The 26171-nt window shown below is 37.0% G+C and overlaps 2 protein-coding genes across 7 annotated transcripts in view; one reads left to right on the forward strand and one right to left on the reverse strand.

Annotated features, from left to right (window-relative positions):
• Positions 1-15953, forward strand: part of LOC102694268 (cytochrome P450 2K6-like) — a 17840-nt gene extending 1887 nt beyond the window's left edge. For all 3 annotated transcript variants that reach the window (XM_015357760.2, XM_015357757.2, XM_015357754.2), the window contains 9 exons: positions 280-619; positions 1959-2121; positions 2822-2971; positions 6658-6818; positions 6918-7091; positions 8480-8621; positions 11817-12001; positions 13263-13404; positions 14139-15953. In XM_015357760.2, coding sequence (XP_015213246.2) covers positions 431-619; positions 1959-2121; positions 2822-2971; positions 6658-6818; positions 6918-7091; positions 8480-8621; positions 11817-12001; positions 13263-13404; positions 14139-14335 — 1503 coding nt within the window. In that variant the 5' untranslated portion in view covers positions 280-430 and the 3' untranslated portion in view covers positions 14336-15953. The remainder of the gene's footprint in view (positions 1-279; positions 620-1958; positions 2122-2821; positions 2972-6657; positions 6819-6917; positions 7092-8479; positions 8622-11816; positions 12002-13262; positions 13405-14138) is intronic.
• A 490-nt stretch (positions 15954-16443) lies between these two features.
• LOC102694460 (structural maintenance of chromosomes protein 6) overlaps positions 16444-26171 on the reverse strand; it is a 28273-nt gene continuing 18545 nt past the window's right edge. For all 4 annotated transcript variants that reach the window (XM_069197565.1, XM_069197570.1, XM_069197561.1 and 1 more), the window contains exons 18-27: positions 25864-25999; positions 24340-24420; positions 23708-23878; positions 21588-21725; positions 21087-21232; positions 19465-19590; positions 18853-18958; positions 18572-18724; positions 18130-18227; positions 16444-17382 (exon numbers count right to left, since the gene is read on the reverse strand). In XM_069197565.1, coding sequence (XP_069053666.1) covers positions 17271-17382; positions 18130-18227; positions 18572-18724; positions 18853-18958; positions 19465-19590; positions 21087-21232; positions 21588-21725; positions 23708-23878; positions 24340-24420; positions 25864-25999 — 1267 coding nt within the window. In that variant the 3' untranslated portion in view covers positions 16444-17270. The remainder of the gene's footprint in view (positions 17383-18129; positions 18228-18571; positions 18725-18852; positions 18959-19464; positions 19591-21086; positions 21233-21587; positions 21726-23707; positions 23879-24339; positions 24421-25863; positions 26000-26171) is intronic.

The following is a 26171-nucleotide window of genomic DNA, read 5'->3' on the forward strand; positions in this document are numbered from 1 at the left end:
TTAATTTTATTAATAATTACAAATGCATTTGTGAATATTATATAATGGATATTTAAATTATTACCTTGCTGGTTGAGCAGAAAATGGCAGTTGAAGTTGCAGTTACGAATATTGCTTTCAAATTGATACAGAAAAACAATAACAGAAAGTCTGTGTTGAGCTGTTTGTTGCTTGCATTTGAGGAAAAATTAAAATACGCAGTGGAATGAAATTTGAAATGTTTTTTTTGGTTCGGACTTCATCATAATCCACTAACTCTTACTGTATGTGTCTTTGCAGATTATTGGAAACTCAGCAAAAACAATACTGTGGACAGCCATCTTACTTGGGACACTGAAGCAACATTATCTACTTTTAAACTCCATCTTACTGTTACACACAAGCTCTTCTTGCTTCCAATTTACTTTAAAGTTCTTTCTGTTCCTACAATATGCCACACTTAGACATCTGGCCTTTCGATATAACATCTCTGTTATTTGTTCTGCTTTGCTTTACTTTCATTTTCTACATTTCTAAACCCCTAAAAATGTATAATTTCCCACCTGGTCCCCGAGCTCTTCCAATCATAGGAAACATTCATATTCTGGATCTCAAAAAACCATACATGACCTTGATGGAGGTAGGTTCAAATACGGTTAAATATCAGATGTCATGTGTGTGCTCATTCTCTGTTTGGACAGAGTATGTAGCTTAGTGATCATACTGTAACTTTAGGGTTAGTTATCTACGCTTTTGAAGTTTAGGATTTTCATGGTGTTTATAACATAATCCATTAACAAGAAGGAGTAAGTGGTGATGACAAAGTGTTGAAAACTACCAGTTTGCAAGCATGTGGTAATTTGCACAATTGACAATTGGTATTTCTTGTTACGTGAAATGAAATTTGTTCTTTTTGGATGAACAGCATCTAAAGGGTGTGAAGGATCTAGAGTCATTTTGCAATTGAGGAATGTTTAACAATCCCCCCTGAAAAAGTCAAAAATCTCATAATATGCTAGAAGAGAAATCTTATTAGTCTGATCCATGTTATAGAAGGATTTACAAAATACTGAAAGGATGTGAATAAATGGAAATGTTTTTTTCTGGATTTAAATTCTGTTTGACCAATAAGACTTTTCCCTGTGGAAAACTATTGAAATTACAGAATAACATTTTTAGATTTCTTAAAGCAAGATACATTATCCCGTTTGCATATCTTTTTATTATATTTGGTGTTCCTAATTCCGCAGGGTATGAAAAAATCACTTTACAGGGTATATAATGTGATGGGCCGGGGGTGAGGTTCAATAACACTGGCCATCTTTTCTGTCAACAATGGAGATAAAAATTGCTTGCATCCACTGTGCACTTTGACTTTTTTGCCCAGAAAAAGATTATGGTGGGGAGATAAGGGAATTCATGTTCCTAGTTTTAACAGGACAATGAAGTAACATTTTTAAATTATTTTCACAAATGCTTAAAACAAAACAGTATTATCTAATAAAATGTGTTACCTTAAAACCAAAATATACTTAGGTTCTTAGGCTTTTTTCACTGGAGAAAAAGTAGAATTTGTACTTGCATCATGCATAAAATTGTATTTTCTCCCCTATTTACTAAACTAATGATATGATTAATATCATTAATGACACTAAATGCCTTAATTTGAGATGACACAGTAGATACAGTACAGGGTATGCCACAGAGACAGTGTGTAGACTAAAGTCATTATGCAGATTTGCATGATTGATTTATAAGATAAAACAAAGCTCTGTTCCACAGACATTTTTATAGAAATATTGGGGATTCTGGATTGTCTTTTTGCAAATTTCATTTCCTTTACTGAATTTAGCTTGTACCTTGTTAATAGAACATACTGTAGATAAGAGGACAATATGTATTTTAACAAAAAATATGGCTTCAAAAGGATATTTGATGTTTCCCTTCACTATTTAAGTAATGTCTTTCTTTTTTCTTAGTTAGCAGAGACATATGGATCTGTGTTTAGCATTCAAATGGGCCTGAGGAAAATGGTGGTTCTGTATGGATATGAGACCATAAAGGATGCCCTTCTATCTCATGCTGATGAATTTGCTGAACGCCCGAAAATACCGATATTTGAGAAAATTACCAGAGGAAATGGTATACGCATATTATTGTTGAAGAAAGTAACTTTGATCCAGTATCTTTTGCAGAAAGGGGGCATTTTTTAAAGAATTCTTGTTATACTGTATTTGTGTATTCCTGGCTGGCCTTGTGACTAAGTGTTTTGCAGACGTCAGTTCTAAACCAGCATTCACATAAACTACATCATCATTGTAATGAACTGAAAACCCAGTTTAAAAAACTTTGTATTTATTTAAAGCAAAAAAAAAGTCAAAATAAAGAAAAAAAGTGTTAAGAAAAATACAAAAAATTACAGATACTGTAGATACTTATAGCTATAACTATATAATTCATGCTTTTTGCAGTCAAGTAGGAGTCAGGACAACCAGTGTGAATTCAGTAACCTTCAATGCATTCTCAGGAGAATTTAAAGGAGGGAGAGTGCTCTTATCCAGGACAATTCCTATTCTTCTGAGTCTCAGGAAGTCCAGTTGTACCAATATGGCCATTTCTAATGTCAAATATTTTAAGTGGGTAAATAATCCCAATATCCCTAATATGGGCATTCCAACTATTTACTTTTGTTATTTCTTCTACCACCAAAAACCTACTTGAAGTTAGTTGATGCAGCAAAGACATATGATAGCCATGCAAGCAAAAGAGAGAAAACTCACAAATTCCCTCTCAAGACTCTTAACTCTTCAAGATGCTTTACATTTTTCCTCAATAACCACAGGCATTATCTTTGGTCATGGGGAGTCTTGGAAAGCTGTCCGCAGATTTACTTTATCAACCTTGCGTGATCTCGGAATGGGCAAAAGGACCATCGAAGATAAAATCATTGAGGAATGTGATTATCTAGTGAAAACATTTGGAGACCAAAATGGTAAGTAAGGACTATGTTCTGAATGTACAAAAAGCTCTAAATGAGAGGAGTCCATTTGGACTACTGTAGGTTGTTTGCAACAGCATTGTCTTCAACAACATTTACCGTTGGTTAATGTTCTAAATGATTTTTAAAACATAAAAAATATGTATTTAGCTCTTAACAACACAAATCGTTATTTGCATGTATAATTTATTGTGGTATTAAATGTATATCCAGTATAATGTTTTCTGGCAGCACGGACTTAGATGTTTTAGATAGCCTGTCGAAAATCATCCTAGTATTACTTCCATGTCAGTCTCCAGTTTAAAGCAGTTCAAGTAGGCAGCTGCGTCAGCATGTGTAGGCTGCAAAGGAACAAGTAAAGGTTTATTCCATTCTGGAAAGAGAAGAAAGGAAACACAAGGCTTTGGCTGTGGAGCCTTCTTTGGGTGTGAAACCTGCTTCACCAAAAAATAAATTTTTTGTTTCTTTTCTTCTCTTTTCAGCATGGAATAAACCTTTACTTGTTCCTTTGCAGTCTCCAGTCTTTGTCTTAATATTTGTGGTGGATTTTGCTAAAAAGGTACCCAAATTGTCAGGTTTGATTGGTATATCCATCTACAGTATCTATCCCCGCCCTGGCATGTTGCAGTTGAACAATTTGTTACTTACTGACATACAGTACAGTACTGTAAGAACTACAGTTGCCACTTGTGAACAAGGTCCTAAAGCAAGACTTTTCCACAGAGGGCCATTGCTTCCTCCTACACTTTTCTCTAGGAGAGAATCATGACCTTAGATCTGGTGGTGTGAACTGTTATCTGTATGTTGCATCCAGCAATCTTCTGTGCCATTGCAGTGTTTGTAGCGTGTCTTTGTCATGTTCGGCAGTATTGCCGTACCGTGCAGTCATGCCATTAGTGAGGAATCACTGTATGGTATGGCATACGCACATGTAATGCATTAAGCAGCTGCTGGTGAATCGTAGCTTCCCCTCGTGCTTTACCATTACAAAGGCTAACCTGCAGCTCCATTAACTGCAGCTCCATTAGCTGCAGCAGGATCCTCACCAACAGTGATTGTTCCAATCTCGCCAGGGAAATTCTGATACTGCCTTCATCAAGGAGGACATGAACACCAATCTGAGAAGTTCCTCAAAGTGTTCCTTCTACTTCTCGACTACCTCAGTGGAAGTCAGTGTGTTTTACTACCTTTTCTGAGCTCTCCAAAATCCTTCCAAACCAGGTTCTTGCTTTATTGAAAACTGCATCATATTGAACTGGTCATCCAGTACTTCTCAGCCAATTCATGAGTGCAGCAGTTGCTCAGAGGGTCTCTTTCATTGACGTTACAACATCTGGTGTCTACCAGTGTATCCCGTGTTTGTTACCGTGACTGGCACTAACTGACAACAGTTCAAAGATTGATGCCCTCTGTTTCAAAAGTCAAATTTGATTTAGACTTTGACTTCTGTTTTAAAGTTTATTGAGAGGTTTAACATTAATAAAAATAACCTAGCGATAGCAAGGTCATTTGCATTCTCTTCTATCCCCACCTACAATATAAAGGAAGATCTATTGGAGGTGGGAGTTGCAATCGTTCTTCTCAGGTATAGTCAACATGGATTTACAAAATGTAGATCTTGATTAACCTGTTGGTTTGAGTTCTCTTAACAAGAAATAACAGTAATGGAAGCATATGTGTAGTGTATGTAGATCTTCAGTGGCCTTTTAATAAGGTTCCTCATAAAAAGCTAAGACTGATGGTAGACATTCAGAAAAATGTATACATTTGGATAGAAAATAGTACAGATGAGGAGTGAACCCTCAAATTAGAGTGGTGAAATTAGTGGAGAACCAGTGGAATCTGTGCGAAGACCACAGCTTTTCCCAGTTTATATTAAACAACCCAGATTCATTATAATTAGTAACTGTGACATGTAGTCAAGTTTGCAAACAATAGAAAGTTTGGCTTAGCAACCACTATAGAAAAAGCAAATGAAATGAAAACGTTTTAGATAATTCTCAACACTGGCCAACACCTGGAAAATACCCTTCAGTGCAGACAAATGCAAAATATTACATGAAAGCAGCAAATACCTACATTAAACACAAAATGGGAAATGATGAGCTTTAAAAGGCTACTTATAAAAAAAGACTTGAGTGTAGATGTAGAAACATTTACTTATCCAGGGTGGGCCCTTGGCTTAGGCGAACTAGGAGGCTCCCTTGGGCCCCAAGTCAGCCAGGGGGTCCCCTCAATCCAATAATTATATCACCCTGCAACTCACAACTGGCAACTCACTGATGCTAAACAGGTGAGAGCCTGGTCAGTACCTGGATGGTAGACCTCCTGGGAAAAAACTAAGGTTGCTGCTGGAAGAGGTGTTAGTGGGGCCAGCAGGGGGTGCTCACCGTGTGGTGTACATGGGTCCCAATGACCCAGTATAGTGACGGGGACATTATACTGTAAAAAGGTGCCATCCTTCGAATGAGACATAAAACCAAGGTCCTGTGGTGAATTCAAATCCCAGGGTCTTTCTCGAAAAGAGTAGTAGTGTTACCCTGGCGTCCTGGCCAAATTTCCCATTGGCCAATTTCCCATTCTTGTCTTTACCAATCGTGAATCGGTTTGCCTTTGCCACGACCCCCGAGCACCGGATCACCGTCGTCATGCCCCCCTGTCTGTCAACCGGTCCTGATCCTCTACGTCTTTTCCCTGTTGTCCTTCTCCACTTACTTCCGAACTATACCATCTTCATGGGGTCCTGGACTACACTTCAATTGTATGTGCAAATTGTGATCTGGAGGGCCCCCAAAAAGATAGGGCTGGCACTGTAGGTATCCTGGAAGTGGGTAGCAGGCCAGTAGCTGAAGGAACTGCAGTAGCAAATGACTTGCCACTAAAGGCCGCCAAAAGGCCTCTAGCTAATGTAAATAGTTGAGTCATTAACTCGGTAAGATGTTACTCTGTAAAACATACTGAGTGTTAATTTGTTAATTATTTACAATGTTAATTGTAAAGGGTCTTTTGGTACAATTAGTACCAAATGGTGTAATTTGGTTTAATTAGTGGTGTATCTGGCGTAATAAGGGCTTGTATAGTGATAGCAGTGCTTGGGTTTAGTGGTAGTCATGAGGGTGTTGAAGTAATTCAAGTGGGTAGCTGCATCAGCGTGTTTAGGCTGCAAAGGAACAAGCAAAGGTTTATTCCATGCTGAAAAGAGAAGAAAAGAAACACTGCGGACACAGCCAAAATGTTGTTTCTTGTCTTTTCAGCATGTCATAAGAAGGTTGCTTGGAAGTATTTTTCATTAATTGTAAATTATTCAAATTGCAACAAAACTGCCTGCACTTGATGTTGTTACTTTTTATGTGCATAGATATTTGAGACTATCCTAGCTAAGGATGAGGTCAGTAACAATGTTCATTTAAACCCGCGTTAAACAGTGTTGTGAGAGTATGGAGCAAGATTACTAGACATGTTTTTTAAATCTTCTGTTTCCATTCCAATTAATTTCTTGAAAAAAATAATAGAATTACATGTTAAAACCTTTTGATTGTTTTATCTATAAAAATCACAGAGAACCAGATCAAAAGTATCAGGAAATGAATGAGAAATACTGGTGAACAAACCTTGTTTTTTAAGCTTCTAATGTTGATTAGATTTCAGCATTTGTTAGTGTTATCAATTTGCATTTTCAGGACAGCCATTTCAAACATTACTTTTCCTGAATGCAGCGACATCTAACATTATTGTTTCCATAATCATGGGACACAGACTTGAATATGGAGATGAGAATTTTAAGAAACTTCTTGAAATGAATAATAGAAATTTTGTGCTGACAGGAAGCCCACAGGTTCAGGTAAGGAACAAAAATATACAAAATAATTTTTAGAATTTTATATTAAATTACAAACTACAACTTTGTACTACATCAGCAGAGTCTAATTCTATTTTTCAGTTGTACAATATATACCCAATTATCCATTCCTTACCCGGCTTTCATCATGATGTTTTGAGACACCAAGATAATCTGAAAGCATTCTTCAGAAAGATCTTCATAGAAGAAAGGAAAGTATTAGATGAAAACAGCTCAAGAAATTTTATTAATTCATTTATGAAAAAACAAGAAACGGTAAGTCCTGTTTTATATCTCTAATCCTCAGCCTAATAATTTTTAGACTGTAATCAGTATGATTGGCAGTTTTTGTTGTTGCAGCTACAATTTTATTTGCAAATGTCTTGTTTACTACTTTAATCAATTCAAATTGGTAAGAAATGTTTTGTCATTTCTAGTAAAAATGCTAAAAATTAAGTAGTTCAGCAATTTAAGAGAAATGCCTGAAATGTGTTGTTGGAAACTAGAGGTGTTACAATTTAATCAAATCAAAATTAATATCAGTATCAAAATCAAATGTCCTAACACTAGCTTTATATGCAGGCAAAAGAAAACCTTATTGGCAGATAATACCAAGTGCAACATTACATGTTTTATTTTTTTCCCTAGTACAGTATGATAAGTTAAAAGGACAATGTTTATTTACAATAATAAAACATAAACACAAGTTTTCACAGCAATTTTGAACTGATAATTATTGATCTGCGAGTTCCAGCGCCATGATTTCCATAGTCAAATAAAGCACAAAACTCTAACCAGCAATTGAGGACCAAATACAATAAAAGGAAACTTGTGTCTTCTAAAATATTAGTTCCTCCTTAGAACTTAATCACTCTCTAAACCAGATACTAAATGAATGTAAATCTTTTTCTTAATAGCTAAAAAATGAGATACTACTTTTAGCCTGATGGATACTGCAAATAGGAAATCGGTATTTCTTCAATTATAATAGGCCAGTTCCTTACTTAAAACCAAGACTTGACCTCCTTAATGCACAGATTATCTCAAATGATTCTGGATATTTAGTCTGTTAAAAGAGATTCTCTCTCACAATAACTTCTTTCTCCTGTACAATTTTCTTTTCTCCACTATCTTTTTATCCTGCCATGCCATCTATGTGATTGCTCTAAGAGGGATGACACTGATTTAATAAAGAGTTGTTTGGCTATTGTGATGCCTAAAGCGAGATGATAAAATAAAAGTTGTGTAAATACATTCCAGGATGCCCATAGATTTACTTATTGAATAAGGGACATTTGAAATTCGAGAAATTGGAAATCCCCAACAAGTCACATTATTTAACCATTAATATTAAGAAAAATAAGAACATAAAAGCTTAATATTTTCTCATTTAATGTAATAAAGATTCGTATATGTACTTTTACCACACTCTCTAAATTGAATGTATGAAAGTGAAAATGTATTGGATAGAAATCAAAGAATGCATGGGGTTCTTTGAGCTAAATACAATCAAATGTAATGTCAAGTTAAGTAAATGTGTTAAATAACATCAGCTATCTGGTCAAGGGATAAATGGGAATGAATATAAATTTAAAAATATTTTAGCTAGCCAGTATTTAGTGGATATTGGTGTTTTATTAGTGACTGAAATTGTAATCTTTCAGGAAAAGAAAAATCCTCATTCACACTTTCATGAGTGGAATCTGTTATGTACCGTTACCAATTTGTTTGTTGCTGGGACAGAAACAACTTCCAACACTCTGCGCTGGGCTATTTTACTTATGGTGAAGTACCCTGAAATTCAAAGTAAGTTGTGTGTTCTCACCTCTATTTCAATAGTAAAATTTTATTTAGATTTCTGTTCTAACATTTTTTCAGAGGTTTAACATTAACACAAATGACCCAGCGATATTTACAGTAAGTAGATATGGATAACTGAAAAAATTTATACTGTAGGATAGTGGCCATTTCAGACTCTCATTTTATCTGGAACACACTACTTTATCAGAAGTAATAAAAACATTGGATGTTTTTGTGGTCTTCTCTTTGTCCTATAATGTATAGAACAGTCGCATTTCCAAATGCAAAGAGTTCCACTTTTGAGAGACTGGTGGACTAGCTGTCCAACCTAAGACCTAAATCAGAAATAAGAAATAAATCAAAACTTCAAATTGGCAACTAGTCACTAGTGCCATTACAAACACAGTACTTAACTAGCATATTGCTTACCAGAAGCCTCTTTTTTTTAAGTGATATATGAAATATTGGGTTTTCTTGTAGTATATTACTGGTGGATTAAAGTTTACTTAAACCATGCCTAATCAACCAGTTATGATAATGACACTGATCTATTCAAGCTACACTGAAATACAGTAAATGGTGTGACAGTGTGTTGCGGGTGGCGCCCCGGCAAGCACCAGTAAAAACTCAACGCCTGGGGTGAGGGGCCAGAAGCACCGGCGTGAGGTTAGCAGGGACCAACAAGAATACGAACAGAGGTGGAAAAATAAACAAAAAGCAAAAAGAAAGTGTACCACTGTGCTTTGTTACCTCCACTGTGCCTTGTTACCTTTCTCTGTTTAGCGGGGTCCATTCTGGTGAGCAGAGCGCATAAGGTAAAAACAAACCAAGAACTGAGTGCATAACAAAACATGAGTGTGTAAGCTTGCCCTACTGAAAGTGCGTGATGGGACAGGCAGAAATAAAAATGAAAAGAAAACCTTACGCAGTTGCAATCCCCTCCAGGACTGTTGGTGAAAACTCCCCCCTTCTGGGGGGTATCCAGTGTGTCTTTATAGGATCCGCCCAGCTGGGGCTCATCAGCTAGAAGCCAAAACAGCTGAGACCGCAGAGACGAGGTGTCGCCCTTCTACCAGGGCTCCGCCTCCACACTGGACACGCCCCCGCGTAATGCCACAATGGATAGAAAATAACTACACAAAGTGACGGGTAAATCGGGAAACAAAACACCACACCGTTTCAACTACTATTTATCTTTAGATTTGTAACGCTATCGTGGACACCTATTTCGTGTCGTATCATCCTAATCCGTTAACATGACATGGAGGACATACACATAGAAATCCTGTGTTTCAAATGGGGAAATGCAGGACTGGGGCTGTGGCTGGACCAATCCTGAAGTGAGCAACCTTCCCAGCCCAAACTTTGTCCATTACCTACTGGCCTTTCTGTTTGCTGTGTTGACTAGTACCTAAACTATCACGATAATCCTGTCTGGCCAGAGACATATTACAAATAGGCATTGCCAGTGCCCCTGACACACAGCAGTTGTTTTGTCATTTAATATTTGTAATAATATGCCTCCTCACAAGACTGAACCTTTTTAAGCCTAATCCATTGTCTCACCATATGATTTTACCAGCCTATTCCGTTACCTGAGTAGACTACATTTTTATGGAGGAATCACCTTGCAGGCAGCTGACATTTATTCCTCTAATAATTTTGGATAAAATACATAACATTATTAAGCTCTCCATCTCTGGAGTATCCCCACACTATCCTCTAGTGGACCGAAAACACAATTGTGGGCGAATTACTAAATATCTGTTAGTTTCTTTGAGTTTTGAGTTTGTAGTGACTGCAATTGATGCGTATCAATACTATGCACGCTTCTTATGTGGTGACCAATGTAATCGATGCAGGATTACCAGTCCTGCCAATGGTGATTGTCTGTCCTTCTGTTCTCAGAAAAATTCAACATATCCACACCTGTTTCTGACATAACATGGGTTTCTACAATGAATTTCAGACTGTCATCCTGTTTTCATGCTGCACACGTCAGTGTCCACCCAGGTTTAAGCTGATGCCTTGTATGAGAACCAGGTGGCATTTTCTGATGGGTTCATGATGAAATACACAATGCACTCAAAATGTTCCGAATCAGTGGCATAACTGATTTCTGACAGTAAGAGGTCCTTTTAATTGAGGATTTGAATTGTTTTTACTTAAAACAATTGAACAAAAGACAAAGTATAAAATAATTAAAGCAAGGAATTCAAAATTACATAATCAATGACATCAAACCTTTCTCCAAAGCGGGTCTCCCGAAGTGGATTGGGTTTTACCCCAAAAAAAATCAACGGGAACAAATGTGTTAAATGTGAAAGCTTTGACTATGTGCGGTCAAATACTGTATGTACAGTATATGAAGCGCACATCGTGTCCTTGTTGCTTCCAGTGGACCATGTGACAGCACCACTCTTAGAGGAGAGAAGGTGGAAGGCTAAAACACTCTCCAGCAGGCTGTGAGGAGCGCAGCGGGCACTGTAGGCATGCATGTTTCGTGCTGTAAAGTGATGGCCTTTCCCTGTGATCTCACAGCAGGCAAATGAAAGTGTCCAAGATTATGATGTAGCCTTCATCCTGAACGTCTGTTATAAACTCCATATATACATTCAAACAAGGAAGAGTACACAGGTGTACAGTATATCTCAACTTTGAAAATTCCATTTTGAAGACGTTTGTGTAGAAATCAGATCATTTAACTCCTCATCTGTAGATCACTATGGACCACTGTATTCTGTCATTTCTGTAAAATGTAGTAATGTAATTTTCTAATAAAATTTCTTCAACTGTGAAATTTTGGATTATCCGTACAAGTCCTCAAGGTACAACCAATAAGTTCTAATAATCAAAATAAACTGTAAAATGACCTTGAGGACTCACTGACCTTGAGGACTTGTACACAAACGTCTTCAAAATGTAAACCTTAGGAAACAGGTTAACTTGTACTAGTTAAGAAACAAACTAAAATTAACTAAATAAGTCTTTGGCGATCCAGGAGTAAGGTGATTTTTTTTTACAGTAGAAAAAAATGGCACCATTTGATGGTTTATTTTGATTATTATATTTGTTATTATTGTATTTTGAATATCTGTTCACGTTTGATGCACATTCTAAGAGGTGCTGCTGGCTGGCATCATTGAACTATTCTATATTTCTTCTAAAACTGACATTAAATCTGTTCATTCTCTAATTTAGAGGAAGTTCACAAGGAGATAGACAGAGTTATTGGGACTTCCACTCCCAGGTTTCACCACCGCCAGCTGATGCCATTTTCCGATGCTGTGATGCATGAAACCCAGAGATTTGCAGATATTTTACCAATGGACATTCCCCGTGAAACTACAGTGGATGTAACTTTCAGAGGATATTTCATTCCAAAGGTAAATTTGTGCTGTACCAATGAGTTATTGCAGGACAAATCATGGCAAAGCAGTTGCAGTATGATGAATTAACTGACATTTTTAAAGAATTTTGGAGTGCAGAGGTTGGGTGTACAGTACTATGCATCTCTATTATTAAAGTCACGGGCACAGATGGCAATTAGCATATTCACACAAAGAGGGAAAAACAAGAAGATTCAGGCCTTCCCAAGCCAAGAACAGTTAGGAGTGGGAATTATGACATTTTTGATCCCTTGATCCAGCATGATAGATGATTTTACTATATTCAGAGCAAAAATATGACTTTAATATTTCCCTTATACAGTTGTAGGGTACTCCTCTACATACCACAGGGTCTGTGGTACCAAATGTTGGGATTGTCTCACTCCTGTAGACTTCTCCCTCAGGATCCATGGCAGTCATGCCTCATACATATGAACTTTAGGCCTGCAAAAGTCATAAACACACTACACAGGTCCAAGTAGTTCAGGTGGGTAGCTGCGTCAGCATGCGTAGGCTGCAAAGGAACAAGTAATAGGTTTATTCCCTGCTGAAAAGAGAAGAGAGAAAACATGTTTCGGCCGTGGAGCCTTCTCACACCTGAAGAAGGCTCCATGGCCGAAACATTGTTTTCTTTTTTCTCTTTTCAGCATGGAATAAACCTATTACTTGTTCCTACACAGGTCCAGTCTTCTTAACTCTTTCTGTCCAGGTTGCACATAAAAGGGAGCCTCTGCAGAGGAACTCCCAGAGTAAAAAATTACAACAGGTTAAGACTTCTGGACGCTCAGTGGTGGTGCCAGGGGGTTCACACCAGGACCAAGCCCTCAAGTTAAACTCTGCATCATCAGAAATAACATTCTTTAATCGTTACACAAAGTATTGCACATGCAAGAGATCTCCAATATCCTCTAAATCCAGCCATTCAATTTAAAAGTAATATCTGAAATCTGAAGTATATAATGGTACGATACAAGCACTTCACCAAGAGCTCCAAAAACTACAACATTTTGCCGTTATTCACAAGACCTCTACTGGATTATTTTCATACAGAGAATTTACATTTGGTAACTAATCATTGTTTTTGGAATGTCTTCTTCAACCAGTAAAGCAAAAATACCAGTTTCTCAAGCCGCTTCAGAGACTCACATAAAGCAGTGGGTGAAACATGAAGTTGAGATATGGACTTGTTTAATATGTTGGCAAGTTGTTTATCTGTTCAGAACTATTAAACATAATTGTATGTTTTTCCTTTTTTTAGGGAACCTACATTATTCCATTACTGAGGTCTGTACACCGTGATAAAAAATACTGGGAAAAGCCAGATGAATTTTATCCTTCACATTTTCTCGATTCAGAAGGGAACTTTGTAAAGAGAGAGGCCTTTATGCCCTTTTCAGCAGGTAAAATAGAGATTACTGAGAAAGAATGACAAATTAGGCAAAGCTATATTCATTACAAGCTTTTCAAGAACTTGTCTCGCATTCATTTCCTTCCCGAGAACAGCTGTTTCTGAATGTTTTGTTGTGTTCAATTTCTCAATTTTCACTTTTCGTGAAACAACATTCTGGTGTGCATTCCATTTGACACGAGAAGAAAAGATCCAGCTTTGTCACTGCCATTATAGACTAATTCTGGAACAGATCATGTTCAGTGACTTCCTCAAAAATAATTGCTTGTATTTCGGTAAGATCACATGAAAAAATAAAAATAAACCAGGCAGTGTTGTAAGATATTGCATAAATAACCATGAATGTATAACCTTCACAGAAAAATAGTTTACTAATGTGATGTCTTGATGACATATTGAAAGTGTCATCAGGTAATTGGCAATCTCTCTGTTCAATTTTTGGCGATGTTAAGAAACTCATAGAAGAAACATTACAGAGGAAGGCTAGCCTACTCATCCTAGGGTGTTACTTATGGATAGTGTGACGTCTCCAACCTCTTTCAGTCCACAAGGAATGAGATATTTGATTTGAGGGTTTTCAAAAGTTTAGAGGGAACTTAAAAACTTAAGTTCAATATTATTAAAGAGTGTTGTGATAGATGATAGGTTCAGGGAAGAGGATGCTAAATCACGATGCAGATTCAGGGTGAATAGGATGGTTTTTTACAGCCTTTTCTTCTTTGGCAGGACGTCGAGTCTGTGCTGGGGAAACGCTTGCCAAGATGGAACTTTTCTTATTCTTCACTTCCCTGTTTCAGTCTTTCTCTTTCCATGCTCCTCCTGGTGTCACAGAAAAAGATATCGATCTCTCTCCTGTCGGGGGGCTAACTTTGTCACCTAAGCCCCAACTTGTGTGTGCTGTAAAGCGCAAGGATTTTGCCTAGAAAGATCAATGCAACATTCTAGATGGAAGCTAAATGTGCTGTATTAATTGCATTAAGTGAATTAGGAGGTGTGCTGTTCTTCATTAGAATGATTGAGATCTAGCCAACATGAGGTGAAAAATCCATGTGTAGTAATGTATGTGAGTGAAAGATGCTTAAGACATTGCTTTCAAGAAACTGTGTTCTTACATTTATAAAAGGCTGTAGCTAGGAACTATATAATCTTTATAAAAATGTCCAAGAAGAACAGGTCAACTCAATATTTCCACCTGTACTTTAAACTCATACTATAGACTACTGTGTATTAAATTGATAAAAATGATCAGATTACCTAGAATACCGTAAATAACTTCAGTTTCAATTAATTTAAAAATGAAAGTGTATTATCCTGTTTTGCTTGCAGTGTATTGATTATGATGCATTACATTCTATACCATATTACGCCTAAAGTTTATAGAATGATCTATTACAATTATTACATGATTTAAAATTTTAACTGGTAGTCCATCATAGAAATGCTTCTGCAGTAGTGTATGTCACAAGATACTAACAATTTATCTTTTTAATTTTGTGGATTTGTACTGAAAATGGTTTAATAACCATGCTAAAATGTCAGAAAGACTCACTTGTGGTTTAGAAATGCACAGTAGTTATGTAGCATGTAGTTTGTATGAGACAATCCACTTCAGCAACAAACAAAGGAAGGTACTGGAAAGTAAACTCATGATATCTATTGCTAATTTGGCTACATACATTAATTATTTAATTAATAATTAATTAATTATTTAATGTTACTTTTGTCAGATCAATTAAACACTTAAGGGTCTTATTAGTGCTGCAATGGATACAACTGAAACACTGCATGTTCTGTAGTACTGCTTTATGCTTGAGACGTAAGGACCATCTTTAACAAACTATCAGACAAAGTTGAGCATTCATAAAGAATTAATCTGTAATAGCACAGAGAAAGCACAAGTAAAAGTGTCTCATCCAGCCATATAAATATAATACAAACCTTTTATCTGCAATTGCTAGAAACCCTGAAAACTTGCCTAATTTCAAGTCCAAGTATTCAAAGTACAGGGTGCTTAAGAAGCTATTGTATCAAAACAGGTGTATTTTGAAAACCGATCGCCACAAAGCAAAGTAATTTTCATGCACATACTAACAGAAATAACAGAAACCCATATTTACAGACATTGACAGGATACCCCAAAGGGCATTTATATCACAGGTTTCAACAACTGAAGAGGCAGTGTATTCCTGAAGTATACAGATCAGTGGACAGTACAGATGTTCAGCTCCCTATTGTCCTATGAATAACCTGTTGCAAGCAAGTCTAGAGAAACTTTAATTCCTCTGTGATTAATAACACAGGTATTAGAATACGAAACACTATCATCTTAAATATGAGCTTATTAATTCCATTCAAATTTCCCGGCAATTTTTGGCAGAACGTTCCTTCCCTGTTCTGAATTTCTTATTATTTAATCTCACTGTATATTGCAGTCCTCAAAACTAATTGAACAAATGAAATTTTAGGGATAACTTGTCAAATTAACATTTTAATGTTCATTTTTATTTGCACATTAAAAGTCCATTTCTGTAAGGAAGGAAAGCTTACTATCATTTATTTTTCTAGGGCTTTCAAAATACTGTAAAGTTGTCGTGTTCATCAAATTAAAAAAGGGATTCACAAACTTAGTAAGTTGGTTCTTGGAATCATGCTCTAATGATTAAAAGGCACTTGCTTTGCCTGTGAACTGAGAAAAGATAGCTGCCCAGCTGAGGTCAGAAAATATAGTGTGCATACTAGAAGACCGAAACATGAACATACTGTAAATCTATTAGCTGTTCATAAACTGATAAGTTATTTTATTTTGTTTAAAATTATTTTAAGAGGGTTTGAAGTTTTGCTTATTTTTGATTAAGTGAAGCCACTATAAATTTATTTTGAGATAATTCGATTTAATCATTAAAGCCAAAACATATTAGGAAACCAATGCGTAATTTGGTCTTGAGCTGTGCAAAGATGCTGGCTGACAAATACTGTTTCAACATAAAATATCCATGAGCATGCAAGCTGTAAGAAAAATGAAAATCACAACTGAAGTGTTGAAAATTTTAATGTTTTAAAAAGCGTCTAATACACAGGTAACAAGATCCTCTAGTTTTTCTTGAATCTCTGAACTTGATTTCTTAATTGATCTAATTAGATAATGTCCAATGTCCAACGTTTTCACGTGGACTTAAGTGTCCTAATCAGGTGCTAATTGTGAAGCACCAATAGATGCTACAGGACTCCAGCCCTGGTGGCCTGGTTGCCCATCACTGTGATGAGGTCTAAAACCTGAGCTTTACTGCTCATTTATTAAACAGCAACATTTATGTATACACCTAACAAACTATAATGAAAAGGCACTGATATAGCATGTAATGCATTTCTAATGCCTTTCTGTATATAAATCATGAGAACACGCAGTTGTCCTCACTCTTGGGGGCGGAAGACCAAAGTACTGCAGGATTTATAAACCACAAATATTTTTCTGACTAAAAGACTAGAAATACTTGTAATTAAGGCAAATTAAAAGAGTTCAGGTAGAATGAAATACAGAAGATCCTATGCTCTACCAGATCAGGATTGAGAAGCAATGTCTTACCATTAGAACTCTTTTACTGATGAAACATCATCTGCACACAAGCAATACATACATTATTTATATTCATACATTTTAGTTTTTCAACTGAACACATTTTACATATTTTGAGCAATCAAACATTTTATACACCATATGTTTCTTTGCTTTGTACAACACATACTGTAGATTCATTAGTTTCACGCAGCACATTTTCAGTTAGGGATGTCAGTGCGGGTTGTGCTCTAACTCTAAAACCCCAAGGCCAGTTCCAAGAAGGACCTTTAGCTGAAAAATATTCACTTTTCATCTTCCTCTTCCTGATTTCGTCTCGCAAATGGCAATGTGGTCTGTGTACGATCTGGGTCATTGAGACGAAGAATCCGAATCAAATTATTCACTGGCAGAGAACTGAAAGACAGTACATAGATGATAAGCGATAAAGGAAATCCAGATCTATAATATAAACACAACTATTGTATATACAATACAAGGAAACAAGTAAAGATTTATTCCATGCTGAAAAGAGAAGAAAAACACATCATTTTGGCTGTGGAGCCTCCGTCAGGTGTAATACCTGACACCAGAAGAAGGCTCCAAAGCCGAAATGTGTTTCTTTTCTTCTCTTTCAGGGATGGAATAAACCTTTACTTGTTCCTTTGCAGCCTATGCATGCTGACGCACCTACCCACTTGAACTTTTATGTACAATATATATAGGGATTTCCATGTTTAGTTATAGCCTTTAAATATCAAATAAAATATGAAGTCAATGTTGATCCAAACATGAGAAAAAACACCACAAAACATTATTCCCTTTACATTAGTATAACTAATTTACTGACAGTTTTAAAAGGAAATTGTTGACACTTGTCTTTATACTCAGAACTTGCATATCCTACCCCCAAATATTTTCACTCAAATGACAGCCATACAGTGTGGAGACAGGTTTATTGTGCTGCTTTTTCATGTCCGCCAGGTTTGGCAGTGGTTTTACTGAAAACTATATAAAATAGCAAATATACGCAGGACACACTTCAGTTTAGAGATTTAGTTTTTTGTATACAGCACTTTTGTGCGAAATTGAACATTTTCTTTTAAAAAACTAAAATTTTGAATACTAAATGGGAAGAGAGAAATATCAAGACTGGAGCTATACCTCATGCTCTGTGGGGTCAGGAAAATGAACTGCCGGTAGCGCTGACTTGCAGCAATTTTCAACATCATGTCCATGGAAATTCTTCGATTCACCATATCCTGTATTTTAAAAAAGGAAAAATCTTCCAATGAACTTATTTCCTCAGTCTCCCTTTTTTCCCCCCATTCAAAGGTAATTCTATGAATATGACACAAGTGCACTACACTCCTGGACCTTACTGACAAAGCCAACCCAATTAACCTCTATAGGGAACTACAGCAGCCACCAGCAAAGATCGGCTGGGCTTTAACAAGCAAATGAGGAACAGGTTTAAGAGTCTACTATACGACAGGGCAAGGGATGTCATTATCCTGTATTCTGTTTAATCCATGTCCTTTGACGATTTCCACTACTTTAACGTCCCTCTGCAACTCCAAACCAAGTGATAAAAACAATAACATACCATGTACACATCAAACTCATCCAGGCAGCGGAAGGGGCTCTCTGCGATGGCCCACAGTGACAAGACGAAGCAGACTGTGGAGAAGGACCGCTCCCCTCCAGACAATGATCTCATATCACTAAGAGCAGCTTTGTCGCCCTCTCCTGGTTGAACCTGCCAATAGCCAAATAGGAAAAAGACCACACAAGTTATGCTGGGTCCAAGACATCTTAATCGAGGTCACTGTAGACAAGAAAAAGCCTTGTTCAGCTATACTAGATGCAATGAAAAGCTTCACTTACTGCAATTGAAAGAGCTCCATTTTTATGGTCAAATGTCATTTTCCCAGAGTATCCTCGCTGTGCCAGCAGAGAATCAAAGTAGTACTTGCATCGCAAAGAAAGATACCTTCCAAGAAATTAAAAAAATGTTTACAGGTTGTGTTATGTTGTTCAGAAGATTTAGTATCAGAGACATAAAAAAGAAAAACAGTACAACTGCAATCATTTTTGATTTGGCTTAGTACGTATAAATGCCTGGCACTGATCTACCTGACACACAAAACAAAGCTCAGAAAACCTTTTGGCTAACCTGTCCACTCTATAAAACATATGTAAAAGTCTCATTAATACCAACAAGAAAAAAAGTAAAACTTCACTGTGTTGCCATTTTATATTGATCAAAATCAGAATTTAGAATTTTCAGACTTCTAAATGGAATAAACATTTGTGATTTCCAATTATAATGCATATTTTGAAAAATACAACAGCATTATACATTATAATTAACGTCAGGGTGGCAGGTACTGAAGAAAAGCATTAGGTACACCACGATGAATTACATGTTTTTTTATCAACCCAATGAAGGAAGCAAGACTCAGATCTACAGACTAGACCGAATCACAAGTCACCTACATTCTCATATCCGAGTACGCTTTGTGTCGATCATTCATTATCTTGCCCAGCAGAACAATGAACTTTCTCAGGTTCTTCATCTGCAAAGAGATGTTTCTGTACTTTTCTAATGCCTCACGGTACTGCCTGCAAAACAGGAAATACGCACACAGAACCAGAAGAATAAAAAAATGTTTTTTAGTAAGCACCAGCCATGAATACAATTCACTTCTACAGATTTTTTTACAAAGTAGCAAAGGCACAAATTGCATATTTAGTAATTACTTCCATCTCAGCTTAACATGTTCTGGGGCCTTTTGGATAGAGTAGCTCTCCCAAGCACAGGCTGAGCTCTAGGATCACAGGCTCAGGCCTAATGACACCAGCTGTCTGCAATCACGATTCCCTAAGAGGGAGAGCAAAACTGGCTGAGCATCACCTAGGGCAGGGTGGGACTGGTCAGCCAGGGCTCTCTCGGCAACACAGCGACCCAGGGGCTTGCAGGCAAGTTGGGCCTGTCTTCCACTCAGCTCTGAACAGCTAGCGATTAATGATAAAGGCGACCTGCAGTCCCAATTTCTCAGACCTAATATTAAATCTCAGTAACAAAATAAATTCAGTGACATTACAGAACAATTTGATAAATCGAGAATGAAGCACAAAATCTTAAAGTTTGTGAAAGTACTGTAAGTCGCCACGTTGTCGCAAACTCGCCTTCGGGTTCCCAAGAATTGAGATGAGAAGTGACCCTTTCTGCTCGCTAGTCACTGTAATGACTAATGCAATGTGATTTACCAGCAAATAAGCACAGGTTGTGCAGCAGACATTTCACAGCAGAAATGATCCAACATAATCTGCAAGCCAGAGTTAATAAGTAAGTAGTATAAAACGTAGTATGAGACTAAAATCGAATGCAATATTTCTATTGGAATAAAAGAGATGTATTCACAAGCCTGCTTGTTTACAATGTCATAGGGTCGCACAAGTCACCGTTCTGCCTCGTTCTGAATGGCAAAACTTGGTGCTGCGCTGACCTGGAAGCTTAATCTATTTTGTGATGTAAATTGGCGGTTTTACAAGTTACTGTGTACATTGTACTTTTATTGTGGTTTGAAATGCACTCATCTATGATGATTCTTTCTAACCCCAAAATATAAAAAACACCACTGCAGTTCCCCTTTAAAAGACAGAAGGAGGGAAGGTAGGAGAAGACTGTTGACACTCCCTCAAAGTGTGCGCAAACTGAGACATGAAAAACACACAATTGGCTATTCCAAATTGGCAAGGACAATGAAAATAACTAGTGGGGGGAAAAAAAAGAGCAAGACTTTTTGTCACTGTAAATGCAGCTTAACTCTGACACGTTTGAATTTGCTCACAATTAATGTTCAGTAATATACCCCTCAGCTATGGTGTTTGTCACTAACGAGTATTTCTGCTCTCTGGGTGTTTTCTTCTTGCGAAGATTACAGAGAAACAAGATATTTTTTGTACACCACACCCTGCAAGACATATTTTCCACTTGCACACATTTTGTGTCAGAGATATGAAGGAGATGCACTGTTCTCATGCCACAATCCGGTAGAACAAGATGACTATCTTTTCATGGGCTGCGATCCAAAAAAAACTCTGCACTGTTTTACCTAACAATTTCTTCTCGGTCCCCTTGCTGATCCTGCTGCGTACTAATTTTCTGCCGCAGGCGATTAATCTCGCTGTCGAGGCTTTTTGCTGTCCTCCTAACTTCAACAGGTTCAGTACAGATCTTTTTGGCTTGAGCAACTGATTCCTGTAGAGACATTTGACATGATAAATACATTTAAATATTCAAATTTATATATAACCTCTCTATTCCTGCCTTTTCAAAACTACAAGAAGGACAGAAGTGTTTACAGAAAGCTAAAAATTCTTGTTATAAGCAATCCTGTTTAAAGTTCCTTCCTGTGTTTATAAGAATATACAAAGTCTAATTTTAAGTATAGCAGACAGAATGGTTTGATATGAGTTTCAGTTGCAATAAAAATGAAAATATTTCCCATTTTTCTCATTCTAAATTCTATAGTTTTCAAGTTTTATACAGCAAATATCTCAATAAGAATCTTGTTTTAGCAATTTGCACTAGGCTGGCTGATGTTAAAACATACCTGCAATTGCTTTTCTTTTGTCTCCAGGTCTGCCTTCAGTCTTTGAATTCCACTTAAATGTGCCTTTCTTTTTTCTTCGTAATGCTTTTTGTGGTGCTTACTTCTTTCCACTTCCTGATCAGTTTTGCTAAGTTCCTCCTGTTGAAACACAAGACGTCCTTGTAAGAAAAAGTTCACAAAATTTCACTGAGAAACAAAATGGGTACCTGAAAAGGCTCCTCTGGTAGAAGGATGTGCATCTAAAGGTGCCAGAAAAATAGGTTACAAGGGATAGAGCTGTTATTGCCAACTGAGACAAGGCTTCACCGTCCTGACCAGATGTCAAAGTCACGCTGTAAGAATCACAGCTGTCCACTGCTCTAGGACACTATTTTGTGTTCTGAAAGCCACCTGGGTTCAGCAACCCTGTCACCACTAGACTACATTTAGATAAGATAAGATCACTTTATTGGCCATATAACATTTCTCGCATTAGGAATTCATCTTTTCACATACCCCAGCTTGCTCTCCATGAGACACACAGGCACACAGACAGGGAGAGAAGGTTGGGGACAGAGCGCAGGGTCAGCCATTGTACAGCACCCCTGGATTCCTCTGCCAGCCACGGGATTTGACCCGGCAACCTTCCATCCACAGGCGCAGATCCTTAGCCACAGAGCCACTGCTCCGCTCCGCCGTTTATCTCTCTACCTACTTCCTGGTACCCAAAGAAAGGAGCAACTACCCCATCCTCTATCTTGAGGAATTAATAGCTTCTGTAAAAGGCAGTAGATCCTGCTTTATGATCATATATACAGTACATGAGCTCCATTCAGCCCAACAACTCGGACTTCAGGATTTATACTAATGCATTTGAATCCACACGATGACCCACTGCAGATACTGTTCTCAGAAACAAAGGACTGTTGTAGATTATAATTGTAGACCGAGCGTGTACGAATGTCTCAGGTTGTTTAAATAATAATAATAATAATAATAATAATAATAATAATAATAATAATAATAATAATAATAATAATAATAATAATAATAATAATAATAGCTTACACTTATATCCCCGTCACTATACTGGGGCATTAGGACCCACATGGACCGCAGGGTGAGCGCCCCCTGCTGGCCCCCTGCTGGCCCCACTAACACCTCTTCCAGCAGCAACCTTAGTTTTTCCCAGGAGGTCTCCCATCCAGGTACTGACCAGGCTCACACCTGCTTAGCTTCAGTGGGTTGCCAGTTATGAGTTGCAAGGAGTCGGAACTGTTGGGCGAAACGCACTACACATGGAATGTTTTCAGAAACCTTTTGTGGTGGAACCTGGTCTTTGTGGCTAAGCCTCAATGGATAATTAATTCTGGATGTTTCTATGAGAAATTGCAAAATGAAGTGAAGTGTTTTTGAGTTTTGAAATCTAATATAATTTCCAGTAACTGTTACATTTACAATTTTAACAATTTTACAACTGTAACATTTATCAATTTGTTAAACATTCTGGAAATCAAAGTCTTATGTTGTTTCTATCAGAAAACCATTACAAGGCAATGTGAGACAAACACTGCCCCCCTCATCTTGGCCACTCACTCTAATTGCAGCAGGAATGAGACGTAGCCAACAGTAAAAATAAGTGAACAGCAGGATGAAAAAAGGACTATTTCATGGCCTACTGCCTTCTTACCATTACACAAGCCTGTTGTGGGGGGGCTATTATTCACCCTGGCGATTCGTACCCCCAGCTCTTTTTCCAGCACATGGGAGATGATGGCATCTGCTGTTAAAATCCGTATTTTCCCGCGCGTTACTAATTGTGCTTAATTTACGGAGGTGAATACACACATTTCTATTTTCTCCGTAAAGGCAGGTTTGTCCTTAAAGCCTTGAAAATACATTTTTTTATATAAAAATTGGAGGGTATTCTCAACAAACGACCCGATGGTATTTTTGAAGCAGACTGCCTAGAACTACAAGTACCCAAAAAAGCTAGGTATACCTAAATACCTATTTTCAACTACAAGCTTCATACCCTTCCAAGTTTTTGAATTCACTAATAAGACAATACACTGGAGTTCAGTAACAACCATTTCATACAAGGTTACAGCATCTAAAAACAATTACAATCATGAAGTTACCTTGATTGGATCTGCTTCTTCTCTTATGTTATTTATGTCTTCCCTGTGCTTTCTATAATTCAGTTCAGCTTCATCTAAAGCTTTTTTGAGCTCATGCATCTTCATTCGGGCATCCTCGGATTCTTTTAAAGCAGTTTCCAGTTTGTTGCTGATGTCCTGAGACTCCTCTTCCTGTGCCAAACAATGAGTTATATTTTCATTACAAAAAAAACGCCACTGCATTACTTACCCAGCAAAGGATTGCAATGCTAAAATCGCAACAAAAACCATCAACATACATTTCAAAAGTACACTGTAAAGGTTTTATTTTTTTGCTCTGAATCTTACTAATTAACTGTAAATGTTAACTGTAGACAAAATGTAACACCATAGATAAAGTGGATAAAACTGAAAGTATCGTTCAACTTGAATTAAAAAAAAGAATGTTGCCCTGATAGTCAACATTCTTTTTTTTGCAAGCAGTTCCCAGCCTTACTTTAGCATTGTAGCTTACATGTTACCACCTGAACAAGGCTAACAAACAATTATATTACATTTTAATATATAAATAATTGTATTACTATTATGAATTGCAATATTAAACTCTATTTCTACTCATTTCAAAGACACTAAAATACAAACATTAAGCTTACAAGTGCACTTATGTCTTCTGACTGGGGTTCCTCAGTGTTTTGTAGATCAGTAATTTCCAGTTTTATTTTTCTAGCTTTTTCCTGTATAGGAAAGAAGACTAAAGCATGAAGGATGAACATAATAAAACAAAAACATCAACAAACTGTTTATGGCTTTTAGAAAAACAGTTTTTTTATGTCCCTAAGCACTGGTGACCTTTTGACAATATGCACACTGAAAATTTTATTTAAGAATCAATCAGCAGAAATCAGTCTATTAGAGATCTATTATAGAGATTTATTATAGGCTGCAAAGGAACAAGTAATAGGTTTATTCCATGCTGAAAAAGGAAGAAAGAAAACACAACGTTTCGGCTCTGGAGCCTTCTTCAGGTGCTCACGCCTGAAGAAGGCTCCACGGCCGAAACGTTGTGTTTTCTTTCTTCCTTTTTCAACATAATATATCTGGACATCTTTAATATTGTGCATTTTTCTGTAAAGCTTTCTTTATAACAAAGCAGCCCTTTTAATCCACAACATTTGTATTTTAAAATGTACACATTTTATAAATGCTCTGGTTTTCTCCCACAGTACACTCATACCGGTTTAAGAACGTTCGGTATACGAATTTTCGCTAACCCTGACGTGAAGAATTTGTACCTTTTAGTGCATTATAAGAACAAAATTTCCCTTATTTAAACTTTGAAGTTCGTAAATGACCAACTCTGGCCTAGAACTTTCCGCGAACATTTGAATTCAGCGCCACTGAACAGCGGTTTGTTTCTGCGTGGGCGCAAAGCATTACTGTTAAGGACACTGTGAGGTAGCAGTCCTTTGTTTACGATCATAGCGAAAGCTTGTGCTCTCATTTTCAAAGTGTTTTTTTGTGTTTGTTTTGTAATTGCTGTTCATTATGGGCCCTAAGGAAGAGAAAAATATTATTTTGAGCATAATAGTCATCAATAGTATGCACATCGTTCTAGCCGATCGCTCGGATAGCGATTTATTACGAAAGAATGAAAAATGTTAATATGATATCTTGCCATTATTTTAAAGCTATAGTTGGCTTATTTGAGTAGAACTGTGTTGTTCACTAAGCTTGCTATAATAGTCAGTATGGTATTATATGTTCAGGGTGGTTTTTGAGTGACCGTGTCTTCAGTTCGGAATGGGGTGGAATTTTCCCCATAAGAAATAATGGAATTTTTATTTTCGATTTACATTCTCTCGCCTTCCAAACAGATTTTAAGGAACAAATTAGTTTCGGATACTGAGGTATAAGTGTACTGTACAAAGATTTGCTAGTAGGTTAATGGCTTCTGTAAAAACTGGCCCTGGTGTGAGTGTGTGCGTGTTTGTATCCGTGTTCTATGATGGAATGGTGTCCAATGCTGCCCACCTTGTCCCTGAATTGGATAAGCTGTGATGTAGTGAAAGTGATGTGACGTTTTATAAAATATAGTTCAAAAATCATTCTGATCCTATAAAAATAATTGCAGTTAAAATATCAACCAGAGATCATGAGTAGTACACAAAATGAATCACCTTTGTGTTTTTCTGATTTTCCAGTGTTTTTCGATGCAGATTCTCATTGCGACGGATCTCCTCCTCTATAGTACGTATCTGCTGTTTGAACCTTGCGATGTGTGCCACCTGATTTTCTATTTCTGCTCTCCGATGCCTGTGGAAGAAGTGTTAATTCCACACTAAGATTATTAATATTAATTATTATTAATCTGAATACCAAATACTTCATGAAAAACTTTTAATCTACCCATACAGAGAAAAACAAAATTATTAACAATATCTACATAGCTGGTCAAGTTTAAAAACCAAATGCATAAAAAATCCAA

The sequence above is a fragment of the Lepisosteus oculatus genome, chromosome 2, assembly GCF_040954835.1.
Source record: "Lepisosteus oculatus isolate fLepOcu1 chromosome 2, fLepOcu1.hap2, whole genome shotgun sequence".
NCBI lineage: Eukaryota > Metazoa > Chordata > Actinopteri > Semionotiformes > Lepisosteidae > Lepisosteus > Lepisosteus oculatus.